The sequence below is a fragment of the Lepisosteus oculatus genome, chromosome 23, assembly GCF_040954835.1.
Source record: "Lepisosteus oculatus isolate fLepOcu1 chromosome 23, fLepOcu1.hap2, whole genome shotgun sequence".
Taxonomy (NCBI): Eukaryota; Metazoa; Chordata; class Actinopteri; order Semionotiformes; family Lepisosteidae; genus Lepisosteus; species Lepisosteus oculatus.
In genome coordinates, this window is record NC_090718.1 from 1,338,589 (window position 1) to 1,353,146 (window position 14,558).

Genomic DNA, 14,558 nt, shown 5'->3' on the forward strand with positions numbered 1-14,558 from the left:
AAGAGCTGAGCTGTCCCCCAACCTGCGCTGTAACTCAGCTCTTCCAGCTGGCTCTGTGGTCGCCCAGCTATTTCACTAGTGATAGTAACAATTCTGGCTGTTTTTCCTTATTAATAATAATAATAATAATAATAATAGTTTACACTTCTATAGCGCTTTTCTGGACACTCCACTCAAAGCTCTTTACAGGTAATGGGGATCCCCTCCACCACCACCAGTGTGCAGCCCCACCTGGATGATGCGACGGCAGCCATAGTGCGCCAGAACGCTCCCCACACACCAGCTCTCAGTGGGGAGGAGAGCAGAGTGATGAAGCCAGTTCAGAGAGGGGGATTATTAGGAGGCCATGATTGGTAAGGGCCAATGGGAAATTTGGCCAGGACACCAGGGTTACACCCCTACTCTTCTCGAGAAACGCCCTGGGATTTTTAATGACCACAGAGAGTCAGGACCTCGGTTTTACGTCCCACCCGAAGGACGGCGCCTGTTTACAGTATAGTGTCCCCGTCACTATACTGGGACATAAGGACCCACATGGACCACAGGGTGAGCGCCCCCTGCTGGCCCCAATCACACCTCTTCCAGCAGCAACCTTAGTTTTTCCCAGGAGTCTCCCCTCCAGGTACTGACCAGGCTCACACCTGCTGGGCTTCAGTGCCTTAATTCTTCACGCTCAGACTACAAACACCGCGATTCCAGCACGGGCGTCATCTGCCCACACGCTAGGAGCTCTCTGGAAACCGTGCAGACTCTCCCCCAGACCCCCGGCTTCCTGATCCGAGCCGCACTGGCCTTCTGGACAGCGCAGCCGGTGCCCTCTGTCGCCGTTCCCAGCTATGTGAGACAGTGAGCCGGCTGGAACCCGGGCGCGCCCCGGGCGGGAGGGGCAGTTCCAACACGTCACCGACAGTCCGGCGAAGCTGGCCGACTGACACCGCCCTTCAACAGACCCACAGACCCCCGCGCTTTCATTGCGCTCCAACAGTGCAGAGGACAGAGCGCACGGCCCCGGGGGACCCCCAGGATTGAACACAACTGCATTCGGAAACGCGCTGCTCGTCACGACCCACCGCGAGCAACCCGTCAGAAAACCCCGGATCCCTGATCACCCGTGGACCCGACTCAGACCCAGCCGCCGCTCCTGCAGCTGGTGGTTCGGGATCGCGGTGAGCCGGAGCTGGAGTCGAGAAACGCACAACGCGCGGATTGTGGAAATAAACCCGTACTCTCTCTCCCGGGGACTGGAGACTCCGCAGGAGCTCGGTTTTGAACTGTAAGATGTCGCGTGTTTTCCGCGCTGCCGGGCTGATCCGGAATCCCTCAGTGGGCGACAAACCGCGTCCGCGCGGCCTGAACGGCTCCATTTGACGCCGACCTGCGAGGGAGCAGGTGCGGGCGAGGAGCCGAGCGCCGCCCGTGGGACCGAACAGGGACTGCAGCCCCTCTGGACTGGACTGGACCCGACCCGACCGCACCGGGGCCGGACCGAGGGGCTCCGGCGGAGTTCAACACTGATCCAGCCCGAGAGGTCGCCCTGTCAGGGCTCCGCGGGGGCCTGGCGGTGTTTGTGCCTGCTCCCGTTTGTGCTCCGTGTTGTACAGTTGCTGTATTACCCACCCCTCCGTGCTCCGTCTTTGAACACAGGGAGGGGTATTGGGTAGGACACCAGCCACCTCACCAAATGTGAAAGCGTGCCAGCTGTTTAGGAGTCCTGTGAAAGAAAAACACAGCTGGAGACGTACCAGGTTCGGGGTGGAACGGCGAGGTGACTTCTCCCTCTCGGCGCTGGGAGACCCGGGTCTGGGTCCTGGGTGCTGTCTGTTAGGAGTTTGCATGTCCCTCCACAGTCCAAAGACGCGTTGATTACCCCTTGGGGAAAACTGCCCGCGCTGTGATTGTGTGTGTGTGCGCACACACGGGGAAGGACTGGGGTCCCACCCAGGGTGCACCCCGCCTTCTGTGCGTTGCCTGCTGGGATAGCTCCCTGCACCCCCGTCGCTGAAGGGCAAGATGAGGTGAGGAACCGAACGGGGGAGAGGAGTGCGATATGGAGCCCGTGCTGGGACACCTGCTCTCGTCAGTGTTGAAACCATCAGGGGACACCAAGTCGAACCAGCTAGAATTCCTTTTTTAATTTAAATTCTGTTAGCGATTTCAAGAATAAAAAAGACAGACATAGAAATGGAATTATGTAAAAAGTTTAATCTTCAGCGTTTATCACTGGGAATTCCTCTGGCCGCCAAGTGCGTCGAGTTTTGTATCTGCTTTAATATTGTGTCTCGTTTTTGTTGTTGTTGTTGTTGTTATTCCTGATGTTTCAAATAAAAAAACAAGTCGAACCAGCTCGTGTAGCACCAGCGCCCCCTGGCGGAGCGCTGTGAAACGCACGGCTTTCGACAGGCACGGCAGCTCCTCGTGTTATAATAATAATAATTGCTTACACTGATACAGCGCTTTTCTGGACACTCCACTCAAAGCGCTTTACAGGTGATGGGGATCCCCTCCATCCCCGCCACTGTGAACCCCCACCTGGATGATGCACCAGAACGCTCCCCACACATCAGCTCTCAGTGGGGAGGAGAAGCCAGTTCATAGAGGGGGATTATTAGGAGGCCATGATTGGTAAGGGCCGATGGGAAATTTGGCCAGGACACCAAACTTCCCTTTGACTCACCCATTTTGACTCACCTCAAAACGACCTTTTCAAAGACAACGCGTTGGAGCTGCGTCACTCACAACACGGGACCGGTTTAACGATGAAGCAACAGCTGTTTAGGTTTAACAGCTGATCATTATCCGGAAATGAAGTAGTAAAAATAATATCTACAGGGTAACCATATACTTTTAATCTCATACTTCAGAATTGAAAAGATTATAACAAAGTGTTAATGCAGCGCATTCACATACGCGTGGTTGCTAATGATCTAATCAGTGCGAAAGCCCTCTGTATCAGTGAGATCTTCACTAATTTAATGAGCCGGTGCGCCTGTTGCACGACAGGAGGTGTCATTCTGCATTATGGATACACACGGGTCTCAGGGTCAGCAGTAACCCCGAAACGTTACTACATGTACTTGTGTCATGTCCTGTTGTATAAAGACTCTGGATTGATGTGCAAAGATTATATAAAGAAAGAGTAATATCGAGAGTACTTTTAAAGAAATAGATGTTACGTTAAATTTTAATCCCATTGAAAATAATGTGAAAATATGCTTTGCAATTGACTTAATCATTATACTTACAGGTTGTTACAGACAGAAAGTGAAACGGTCCTTTGTCTGAACAGTTTTAGATGTCAAGACGTATTTACAGACGATATCATCAATTTCCCTACGGGATTAATAAAGTATTATCTAACGGACACGAAAGCTACGCGGAGCCCGTCTTCGTTTACCTTGCTTAATCCTTTTTCGCAAAGTGTAATTGTATTACAGTACGTACCGCTGACGCTGTCATTGATATGCTTTACGTGCTCATTTTTGTATTGCATGCATTTTTGTTGTTGCAATAAACAAGTTTCAAAAAGAAAAAAAAACAGCGACAGACTTCCTGGTCACCCGCCCGTCCCCTATCACGTGATTGGGGCCGGCGAGCGGCTCACTGTGCAAGACAAGAGCGGCAGCCAATCAGACAGCCGGGTTCGGAGCGGGCGGTTGGTCGCTCGATTGACAGGAGCCAATGGCGATCGAGGACTCGCCTGCCGGCCCTGAAGCCCCGCCCAGTTCCGGAGAGTTCCGGGTCTTTGAGACTTCCGGTTCATTGTCCATTCGAGGCGCAGGAAGGTTCCGTCTGATATCCGAGTATTTCAGAGAACCGATCTAGGAGTAGGACGTGTGAAGTGTTGCACTGGGACATCCGCGTACTTGCACTGCTCGGTGCAGCTATTTTAGGTTTAACAGCCCCGCCGTATACCTAGTTGTTTGCCCCACACTCACACCACTGTGACAGGGGACATGGGGAGGCGATTTTAGAAAAGCCTTTACTGAACTGGTTCCCCTCTGCTTCTACTGTTCTTAGTACCACCATCCACACTCTCCTCCCTGTATTGTAATTGTTTTATCTTGTGCAGTCTTGTTATTTATTGCTGTTGTCATTCTGTAAAGCCCCTGGAGAAGCCACCTTTAAAGGCACTATATACACAGAGTTTTATTAGGATTATTTCAGCAGAAATGGAGCGGAGCGCCCAGAGTCCTCTGGAGGACAGACCTGGGCCAGACACCAACCCCATGCCCCTGGTGAGGGGGCAGATATGGCCCCTTCGGCCCTGCCCCTGCCCCAGACCTGGTCGATTCTCACCCCACCCTGCCCCACACTGAGAAACCAGACATAAAATACACCAAAAATTTAATGAGTAAAGTCGATTTCCAAAAGAAAAAAAAAATAAAAACTTACAATGAGATTTTTTTTCCTGCTTTCAATTTGGAAAAAACAAACATTTAACTGCCACAAGAACAAAAAGAGTACAGACGATTACGCCAAGTGTGAACAGCAGACGACCGCCCTCTCCCCCCGGCTGAGCTGCTGCAGGCTGTCCGGCCCTCTCTCCTGGCCCTGGAGCCTGCGGTCCGCACCAGGGCACAGGCACCGCGTGTGTGTGTCTGTCTGTGTGCGTCTGTACGGCGTCAGTGTGTGTGTGCAGTGTGCGTCTGTACGGCGTCGGAGTGTCTGTGTGGGCAGTGTGCGTCTGTACGGCGTCGGAGTGTCTGTGTGGGCAGTGTGCGTCAGTGCGTGTCTGTGTGTGTGCAGTGTGCGTCAGTACGTGTGCAGTGTGCGTCAGTACGTGTGCAGTGTGCGTCAGTGCGCGTCTGTACGGCGTCAGTGCGCGTCTGTACGGCGTCAGTGCGCGTCTGTACGGCGTCAGTGCGCGTCTGTACGGCGTCAGTGCGCGTCTGTACGGCGTCAGTGCGCGTCTGTACGGCGTCAGTGCGCGTCTGTACGGCGTCAGTGCGCGTCTGTACGGCGTCAGTGCGCGTCTGTGTGTGGGCAGTGTGCGTCTGTACGGCGTCAGTGCGCGTCTGTGTGTGGGCAGTGTGCGTCAGTGTGCGTCAGTGTGCGTCTGTACGGCGTCAGTGCGTGTCTGTGTGTGGGCAGTGTGCGTCTGTACGGCGTCAGTGCGTGTCTGTGTGTGGGCAGTGTGCGTCTGTACGGCGTCAGTGCGTGTCTGTGTGTGGGCAGTGTGCGTCTGTACGGCGTCAGTGCGTGTCTGTGTGTGGGCAGTGTGCGTCTGTACGGCGTCAGTGCGTGTCTGTGTGTGGGCAGTGTGCGTCTGTACGGCGTCAGTGCGTGTCTGTGTGTGGGCAGTGTGCGTCTGTACGGCGTCAGTGCGTGTCTGTGTGTGGGCAGTGTGCGTCTGTACGGCGTCAGTGTGTGGGCAGTGTGCGTCTGTACGGCGTCAGTGTGTGGGCAGTGTGCGTCTGTACGGCGTCAGTGCGTGTGCAGTGTGCGTCAGTGCGTGTGCAGTGTGCGTCAGTGCGTGTGCAGTGTGCGTCTGTATGGCGTCGGTGTGTCTGTGTGCGTCTGTATGGCGTCGGTGTGCCTGTGTGCAGTGTCTGTGCGCGCCTCACGAGCCCTGTGACTCAGTAGCGCCCCCTCCAGAGGCTCAGACAGTAGCACCTCCTCCACCGGAGAGATAAATGGGGACTCCTGCAGCTCCCCGCTCACTCAACGCTCAGCACCCCACAGAACCTTTCAATCGCTTTATTAGTACACATTTCTCATTAACTTATCCATGGTTTCCAAATGAAAGGAGTAACAAAAAAAGGGTCGGAAAGACAACAAGGAAACGGGTCTGAAAAAAATTAAAGCAAGATTCAAAGTCTGTCCGGCAATCGTGTGGCTCCATCGACACGGAAAACAAAAAGACGAGCTTGTGGTCCTCAGAACAGGTGCGAGCTGAGCGAGAGGGAGAGAGAGACAGAGGGGCTCCTGCGCCCCACTGACACCCCCCAGAGCCCCAGCAGGGGCGCCCACCCCAACCCAGATACTACAGGTCACCCCCAATCAGCTGTGCCCCAGTAGTGGGGAGCCCAGAGCCAGATACTACAGGTCACCCCCAATCAGCTGTGCCCCAGTAGTGGGGAGCCCCGAGCCAGATACTACAGGTCACCCCCAATCAGCTGTGCCCCAGTAACGGGGAGCCCCGAGCCAGATACTACAGGTCACCCCCAATCAGCTGAGCCCCAGTATTGGGGAGCCCCGAGCCAGATACTACAGGTCACCCCCAATCAGCTGAGCCCCAGTAGTGGGGAGCCCTGAGCCAGATACTACAGGTCACCCCCAATCAGCTGTGCCCCAGTAACGGGGAGCCCCGAGCCAGATACTACAGGTCACCCCCAATCAGCTGTGCCCCAGTAGTGGGGAGCCCCGAGCCAGATACTACAGGTCACCCTTAATCAGCTGTGCCCCAGTATTGGGGAGCCCCGAGCCAGATACTACAGGTCACCCCCAATCAGCTGAGCCCCAGTATTGGGGAGCCCCGAGCCAGATACCACAGGTCACCCCCAATCAGCTGGGTGCAGACAGAGGCGCTGTCTGACAGGCTGTCAGCAGGGGGCGACCCAGCGCTCCGCAGGGCAGAAACCAGACACGCGTGTGGGTGGCGAAACCACCGACGTGGGGGGGGGGGCCATACACACCCCCCCGATAAAACCCAGCTCTGCAGTGACGCCCAACCGTTTCCCAGCGCCGCCGGCCGCGGCTGCAGTTCCACCCCCCAGCCGCCAGGGGGCAGCCCGCCGACCGGCCCGGCCTCGCGGGGACGAGGGCCCGGAGAAGAGGGGGCGCCAGCCGCTCCCCCGAACCCAGGCAGGCGGGCGGGCTGGCTCTCCGCATCTTTTAAAAATCTCCCCGCCCCCTCTTCCACCATTCATCGGGCCTGGAAGGAGGGGGGCACTAAAACTCCAGCCGAATAAAAGGGGAGCTGCTGGGGTCCCTCTCTGCCGCAGGGATCAGCACATTAAAATGGATCGCCGCTCCCTCCTCCCTCTCTCTCTCCCACAGGGGTCACCCCTCCTCCCTCTCTCTCTAAAAGGGTCACCCCTCCTCTCCCTCTCCCACACGGATCACCGCGGCTCCTGCAGGGGTCGGCCCGCGGCTCCGGGGCTCCGATCCGGACGGGTCCCCCCGGTTCTCTCGGGATCGGGAGGCGAGGACAGCTCCGGGAGAACCCCGCCCGGCCCGGAGCCCGGCAGCGCCGCCCACACCTCCCCCCCCCAACCCGCTCTCCCCCCCGCCCCCCCAGCTCTAAATACAAAAACTGCACTCTAACGCGTAGTAACCCCCCCCCACCCCCTCTCCCTCTCTCCCGCCCCCGGTACAAAAACGCCCCCTCTCCGCGGCCCGGGCCCCCCTCTACCAGAAGTCCCGGCGGTGGTAGGCGTCCGGGTCGCAGTACTTCGTCACCACGACGCGGTTGGCGAACTTCCTCCCCGTCAGGCCCTGCATGGCCTTCTGGCAGTCGAACACCGAGACGAACTCCACGAAGATCTGGGGGCCGAGACGGGACAGGAGGGGGGTGGGGGGTCAAAGGTCAACGTTTCCTGCCGCCCACTGAACAAAAACACGACTGCCCCAGGATCTCGCGGCCTGGCGTGATCACCAGCGCCGCCCGGTGGCCAGTTCATGCCAAACACCCCCCCCCCACCACCCACACAGCCCAGAACCGCTCCCTTGGCAACACTAACGAACTGCGCTCTTGACCTCTGACAATGACGCTCACCTTGCCACAGCCCGGCACCTCCAGCCCGTCCACGGGCCGCGGGATCTCGATGCTCTTCACCTGCCCGTACTTGCTGCATTCGTCCCTCACGTCCTCCACGATCTCCTCGTACTCGTCGTCGTCCAGCAGCTCCTCCGGCGCCACCATGTTCATCAGGCACAGCACCTCGGTGGGGAGCCCCCCCATCTGCACCACGGAGCTGTTCATGAGCCCCGGCACCTGCAGGGTCACTGGGGTCTGGTTTATACTGGTCTGTGCAGAGAGAGAGACGGGGTTACTGACGCACAGACACCCGGCTCTGGGTTATACTGGTCTGTACAGAAACACAGACACCCGGCTCTGGGTTATACTGGTCTGTTCAGAGAGAGAGACGGGGTTACTGACGCACAGACACCCGGCTCTGGGTTATACTGGTCTGTACAGAGAGAGAGACGGGGTTACTGACGCACAGACACCCAGCTCTGGTTTATACTGGTCTGTACAGAGAGAGAGAGATGGGTTACCAACACACAGACACCCGGCTCTGGTTTATACTGGTCTGTGCAGAAACACAGACACCCGGCTCTGGTTTATACTGGTCTGTGCAGAGAGAGAGACAGATGGGTTAACAACACACAGACACCAGGCTCTGGTTTATACTGGTCTGTACAGACACAGAGACAGATGGGTTACCAACACACAGACACCTGGCTCTGGTTTATACTGGTCTGTACAGAGAGAGAGACGGGGTTACTAACGCACAGACACCCGGCTCTGGTTTATACTGGTCTGTAGAGAAACACAGACACCAGGCTCTGGTTTATACTGGTCTGTACAGAGAGAGACAGATTTGTTACCAACACACAGACACCAGGCTCTGGTTTATACTGGTCTGTTGAGAGAGAGAGAGAGATAGATGGGTTACCAACACACAGACACCAGGCTCTGGTTTATACTGGTCTGTAGAGAGAGAGTAATTCCACAGCAGCTCAACAGGAGAGCGGTCCGGCCGCAGGCGAAGCCCAGTGACGTTATCGCCCTCCCCGGTGTCCTGGAGCTCGCTCGGCCGGCGCCCTGGCGCTGCGGGAGGAACCGGCGAGGGCGCGAGCCCGCGCGGCACCGCGGCGCTCACACAGGCTGCTCACCAGAGTGGCGTTCTTGGCTCCCACGCTGGCACGCTGCACCAGCAGCTTCTTATCGCCCAGTTGCATTCCATTCAGACCCGCAATGGCCTTCAACAGTGAGCAGAGAGCAGGGAGTGAGGTTAATGCAGGGGTTCAGACAAGGGGCCCGCCACACCGCTGTCCCCCAGGACCAGGAGCCTCTGGTCTACACCCCCCGCCCCCCCGGGTCGACCCACACCGGCCACGCCCCCCCGGGGGGGTCCGACCCACACCGGCCACGCCCCCCCGGGGGGGTGTCGACCCACACCGGCCACGCCCCCCCGGGGGGGTGTCGACCCACACCGGCCACGCCCCCCCGGGGGGGTGTCGACCCACACCGGCCACGCCCCCCCGGGGGGGTGTCGACCCACACCGGCCACGCCCCTTGGGGGGGGGGTGTCGACCCTCACCGGCCACGCCCCTCGGGGTCGACGGTTAACAGTTACCTGGTCACTGACGTTGACGTCCACGTACTCGCAGAAGGCGTACCCCTTGGAGAGCCCGGTGGCGCTGTCCTTCACCAGGTTGAAGGCCTTGAGGGGGCCGAAGGATGTCAGCAGCTCCTTCACCTGCGGGGGGGAGAGGGAGGGTCAACGCCAGCTGACGGACCCCGCCGGGCACCCCCGCCGACCCGGCCGGCGGACACTGACCTGGTCGTCGTTGAGGTAATTGGGCAGTCCCCCGATGAAGAGCTTGTGGGCGGAGTCCGGCACCACCGTGGACACCACGCCTGGGGGACAGAGGGGGAGAGCGGGCGGTCAGCGGGGCAGACTCGGGCCCCGGGGGGCAGGCGCAGGGGGGCGCGGACCGACCTGGCACGTAGACGCTGGGGTTCTCGCTCATACCAGGCAGCGGCTGGTAGTCATGGGGCCGCCGGATCTTCAGGCTCTGGCCCTGGAAGATGATGCCGTCGAACGCCATGGCCTGCGTCGTCTCGTCCACGGAGCGGAACTGCCAGGGGGGGAGGGAGAGGGGGGGTCACATGCCGACCGCTGGCAGAGCGCCCCCACGAGGCAGGTGGACGGACGGGCGGGGCCCTCACCTCCAGGAAGGCGAAGTTCTTGTCCTGGTTGATCTGCACGGCGAGCACGGGGTTCCCCGGAGCCTGGGTCAGGCCCCCCAGGCGCATCTGGGCGTTGAAGAAATCCATCATGGCCTCCTGCGGACAGAGACACAGGCAGCTCGTCACACCTCACCGAGCACGGCCGCGGGCCCAGTCCCACCAGTCCAGTAACCCTGTAGCCCCAGTCTGCCCACCCTGACCAGCCCCCCAGTCTCGGGGTCGCGACCTCTAGCCCAGTCCGGCCCAGTCTCGGGGTCGCGACCTCTAGCCCAGTCCTGCCCAGTCTCGGGGTCTTGATCTCCAGCCCAGTCCGCCCCAGTCTCGGGGTCGTGATCTCCAGCCCAGTCCGCCCCAGTCTCGGGGTCGTGATCTCCAGCCCAGTCTCGGGGTCGTGATCTCCAGCCCAGTCTCGGGGTCGTGACCTCTAGCCCAGTCTCGGGGTCGTGACCTCTAGCCCAGTCCGGCCCAGTCTCGGGGTCGTGACCTCTACCCCAGTCCGGCCCAGTCTCGGGGTCGTGACCTCTAGCCCAGCCCCCCCAGTCGCGGGGTCGTTACCTCCAGCCTAGGCCCCCTCACCTCAGTGATGCCAAAGGGGATGTTGCCGACGTAGAGCCTCCTGGCCTGCCGGGTCATCTGGCTGCCCACCACGGGCACGGGGGTGGGGGTCACGGCCAGCCCGTCGGGGGTCATGGTGGGCAGCAGGGCGGTGGCGGGGATCTGGCCCGCCGCTGCAGGAGGGAGAGAGGGGGGGGGCGTGTGAGATGGGCAGGTCGCAGGCCGCCGGCCGCGGGCGCCACACGCAGGACACACCGGGGGGCGCACTCTCACCTTGCATGGCCTTGTACTGCATGGGGGTGATGTGCTCGAACCCGGGCGGCGGCACATCCCAGTACTTCCTCACTTTCTTCTTCTTCTCCCGGTGCGGGGAGCGACTGCTGAGAGACACAACCACCACTACTCAGTTCTCAAGCCCGGAGAATCACTAACCCAGCTCCCAGTCCAGTCAGTCCAGTCCAGCCTGGAGAGTCTCAGACTGCTCTGTCAGTGTCAGTGGAGTCTGATTATTATCCCAGTGAAGAACTAGTCCAGCTCCCAGTCCAGTCAGTCCAGTCCAGCCTGGAGAGTCTCAGACTGCTCTGTCAGTGTCAGTGGAGTCTGATTATAATCCCAGTGAAGAACTAGTCCAGCTCCCAGTCCAGTCAGTCCAGTCCAGCCTGGAGAGTCTCAGACTGCTCTGTCAGTGTCAGTGGAGTCTGATTATAATCCCAGTGAATCTCTAGTCCAGGACTATCCCAGTATCAGTGTGGACCAGCGGGTGTCGGTGCAGTTACCTCCGCCTCTGTCGGCGGTCCTTCGAATCGCTCCGCCTGTCCCGGCTCCTCCTCTCTCTGCTCCTCCTTTTCCTCTCGCGACTGCGGCTCCGAGTCGGACTGCGGCGCCGGTGCCGGTTCTCCTTGTCGCGCTCTGGAGGGGACAGGAAAGGCTCGGTGACTTGCGCGGGCATGCTGGGAAACCGGAGCGATTCTGAAAGAGTAGGCATGCAAAAACGCTGGGTACAAGGTCAAAGGTCAAACACAGCCCTGTGGGCCACAACCCCCAAGACAAAAACCCCAATCCCACAACCCCAACCGGCGAAAATGTGTGAATGTGAAAGTGTGGACTCTAACAACACTAACAACTGGAGCGGATCAGACTGCTACACACTGGGACTGTGACAACACCGTCACACCTGGAGCGGATCAGACTGCTACACACTGGGACTGTAACAACACCGTCACACCTGGAGCGGATCAGACTGCTACACACTGGGACTGTAACAACACCGTCACACCTGGAGCGGATCAGACTGCTGTACACTGGGACTGTAACAACACCGTCACACCTGGAGCGGATCAGACTGCTGCCCACTGGGACTGTAACAACACCGTCACACCTGGAGCGGATCAGACTGCTACACACTGGGACTGTAACAACACCGTCACACCTGGAGCGGATCAGACTGCTACACACTGGGACTGTAACAACACCGTCACACCTGGAGCGGATCAGACTGCTGCACACTGGGACTGTAACAACACCGTCACACCTGGAGCGGATCAGACTGCTGCACACTGGGACTGTAACAACACCGTCACACCTGGAGCGGATCAGACTGCTGCACACTGGGACTGTAACAACACCGTCACACCTGGAGCGGATCAGACTGCTGCACACTGGGACTGTAACAACACCGTCACACCTGGAGCGGATCAGACTGCTGCGCACTGGGACTGTAACAACACCGTCACACCTGGAGCGGATCAGACTGCTGCACACTGGGACTGTAACAACACCGTCACACCTGGAGCGGATCAGACTGCTACACACTGGGACTGTAACAACACCGTCACACCTGGAGCGGATCAGACTGCTGCACACTGGGACTGTAACAACACCGTCACACCTGGAGCGGATCAGACTGCTGCACACTGGGACTGTAACAACACTAACACCTGGAGCGGATCAGACTGCTACACACTGGGACTGAAACAACACCGGGACACCTGGAGCGGATCAGAGCGCTGCAGGGACTCCTTCACATGTAAAAACGCTTCCAACACGCATGTAAACATCAGCCGGGCCCGGACCGGTCCACACACACAGAGCAGCAGTTTCTGCGGAGGCGAGATTCGGGCATCCGGCGCCACAGTTTGCAGAACAAGCCGGCTCCGAGAGCCCACACCTCTCACACGGAGCTGCGCCCGCGGGGCACGGCCCACGCAAGCCGTAACTTGGTGGTGGTGGAGGGGATCCCCATTACCTGTAAAGCGCTTTGAGTGGAGTGTCCAGAAAAGCGCTATATAAGTGTAAGAATTATTATTATTATTTTACGGCACCATTCCGTCCCTCCGGATCCCGTACGCCGGGCACGCCACGGGTGACCGGGCACAAACAGCGGGTGCAAAACACCCCGAGATTAATTCACGGCCCGTGAGCGAGTGCGTGCGTGCGCGCTACCGCTAAACCCTCACCCCACCCCCACGATGCCCCGGCAGCCGGCCGGAGACAATGCGCGGCCTACCGCGCCTGCAGACCGGGGTGCTCAGCCCCGCACGGCCGCCCCGCAGCGGCCCGCCGGCCCGCCCCCCCTCTCCGGGGACCGGCGCGACCCACCGCGGCCTCCGTGCAGCCGCCCCCACAGCGCCGGCTCAAGGAGCCCACGGCCATGCGTGTGCGTGTCCCTGCGTGTGTGTGTGTGTGTTTGTGTCCGCCTGCCGCGCACAGACACCCCGGGCCCGCGATCGGCCCGCACGGACCCCCCAGCCCCCCGCCCCGGTCCCCGAGAGAGGAGCCCAGCCCCGGCGCGGCGCGGCGCGCTCACCCTGCTTGTTCTCGCTCAGCTGCCGCTCGAACTCGTCGAAGTCCGACATCTTGGATCCGCGGGGGCCGGCGGCGCGGCCTGCTGCCGCTCTCAGGGCTGCGGGCGGGCGGGGGGTCGGGGCGGGCGGAAAGAGTCGGCCGTGCGCTCGCAGGCTCGCCGCGGGGCGAGTGCGGGTCGGGTCCGGGTCCGGGTCGGGTCCGGGCTCGGCTGCAGGCCGGGGGGCGGCGGGCGGGGAGCTCAGCCGCGGCGCTGCTGCGGGTCGAGGCGTCTCGGCGCTGCCGCTCACTCGGGCCGGGCCGGGCCGGGCCGGGCACAAAGGCGAGGGCGGCGGGGCGAGTGAGTGAGCGTGTGGCGGGGGGGAGGTCCCGGGCGGGCTGGCGGAGCTCTGCTGTCCTGCGTGTCCGTGGCGGGTCGGCTCGTGTCGTGTCGTGATGCGAAGCCGCGTCCCTGAAGGCCCGCGCGCCGCTCTTTCTCGACAGTTCTCTCTCTCTTGTCTCGAGGACGGGAGGGAAAAAAAAAAGGGCCAGCCAGGCCTCTCGCGCTCGCATGCGCATGCGCACTACCGGAAGCTGCCCCCCCTCCCCTTCCTCCTCCACCACACTACCCGCCCCGCCCCCTCCCTCTCTCTCCCCCTCCCCCCTCCGGCCAGAACACAGAAACGCCAACGAGTCCGCGCCCCGGGCAAGAGGGCACCGCGCCGCCCGCCGGCGCCCCCTGTCGGCCGGGAGGACCGAGGGGTTGCCGCTGAGCATCGCGGCTCAGTCCCACACGGAGCGGGCTCTGGAGGCGGCAGGCGGGGCGACACACGACACACAATACAGAAACAACCAAAAAATGTCCCGTGTAGACCCGACGAGTACGAGCAGCAAACGGCCCCTAGGGGTGTTTTTAATGCTCGATAGTCTGATTTCTCAGAACGTTGTTCCGCTTCGTTTTACACACACGGAAAAGTGCTGCAAAAAACACCAACAACAACGATGACAACAAGCAGACAAACAGTTCAAAGGCACCATGCGTTTAATAACAACTGCAGTGGGACATTTCACGGCCTGCAGAGCAAGCGGTTGGGTTCTGGCGTGTGTCGGACATGAAGAGGTCTGTGAGGACAAACGGGGCTCTTTCCCTGAGCTGCTGGTGCCCAGAGCGATACACCTGGAACTGACGACCCGGGGCGGTTCACTGACGTCCTGACAGCGGTTTCTAAGACTGGCATTTCTTCCAGAGAAAGGCAGTAATAATAATAATAATAATAATAATTGCTTACACTTATATAGC

The 14,558-nt window shown here is 59.8% G+C and overlaps 1 protein-coding gene across 11 annotated transcripts; it reads right to left on the minus strand.

Moving 5' to 3' along the window:
* Positions 1 to 5,682: 5,682 nt before the first annotated feature.
* u2af2a (U2 small nuclear RNA auxiliary factor 2a) lies at positions 5,683 to 13,427 on the minus strand. Of its 11 annotated transcripts, none has more exons than XM_069182486.1 (11): positions 13,284 to 13,427; positions 11,254 to 11,386; positions 10,751 to 10,854; positions 10,499 to 10,650; positions 9,902 to 10,018; positions 9,672 to 9,810; positions 9,510 to 9,589; positions 9,306 to 9,428; positions 8,842 to 8,928; positions 7,718 to 7,969; positions 5,683 to 7,485 (listed from the first exon to the last, which is right to left on the minus strand). In XM_069182486.1, the coding sequence occupies exons 1-11, from the start codon at positions 13,330 to 13,332 to the stop codon at positions 7,351 to 7,353; spliced, it is 1,371 nt and encodes a 456-aa protein (XP_069038587.1). In that variant the 5' UTR covers positions 13,333 to 13,427; the 3' UTR covers positions 5,683 to 7,350. The 11 variants fall into 11 exon arrangements, with proteins under 11 accessions (XP_069038587.1, XP_069038581.1, XP_069038583.1 ...); XM_069182480.1 differs by having other exon boundaries at positions 8,842 to 8,934; positions 10,478 to 10,650; positions 11,254 to 11,446; XM_069182482.1 differs by having other exon boundaries at positions 8,842 to 8,934; positions 10,751 to 10,857; positions 11,254 to 11,446.
* Positions 13,428 to 14,558: the final 1,131 nt, after the last annotated feature.

Bases quoted from the DNA above. Each gene is read 5' to 3' on its own strand.
- u2af2a (XM_069182478.1), bottom strand. From the start codon at position 13,332: ATGTCGGACTTCGACGAGTTCGAGCGGCAGCTGAGCGAGAACAAGCAG. The intron at 10,858-11,253 runs GTAACTGCACCG...TGTGTCTCTCAG, and splicing joins GACCGCCGACAGAGGCGGAG to CAGTCGCTCCCCGCACCGGG. The intron at 10,019-10,477 runs GTAACGACCCCG...CTCTGTCCGCAG, and splicing joins TGAGGGGGCCTAGGCTGGAG to GAGGCCATGATGGATTTCTT.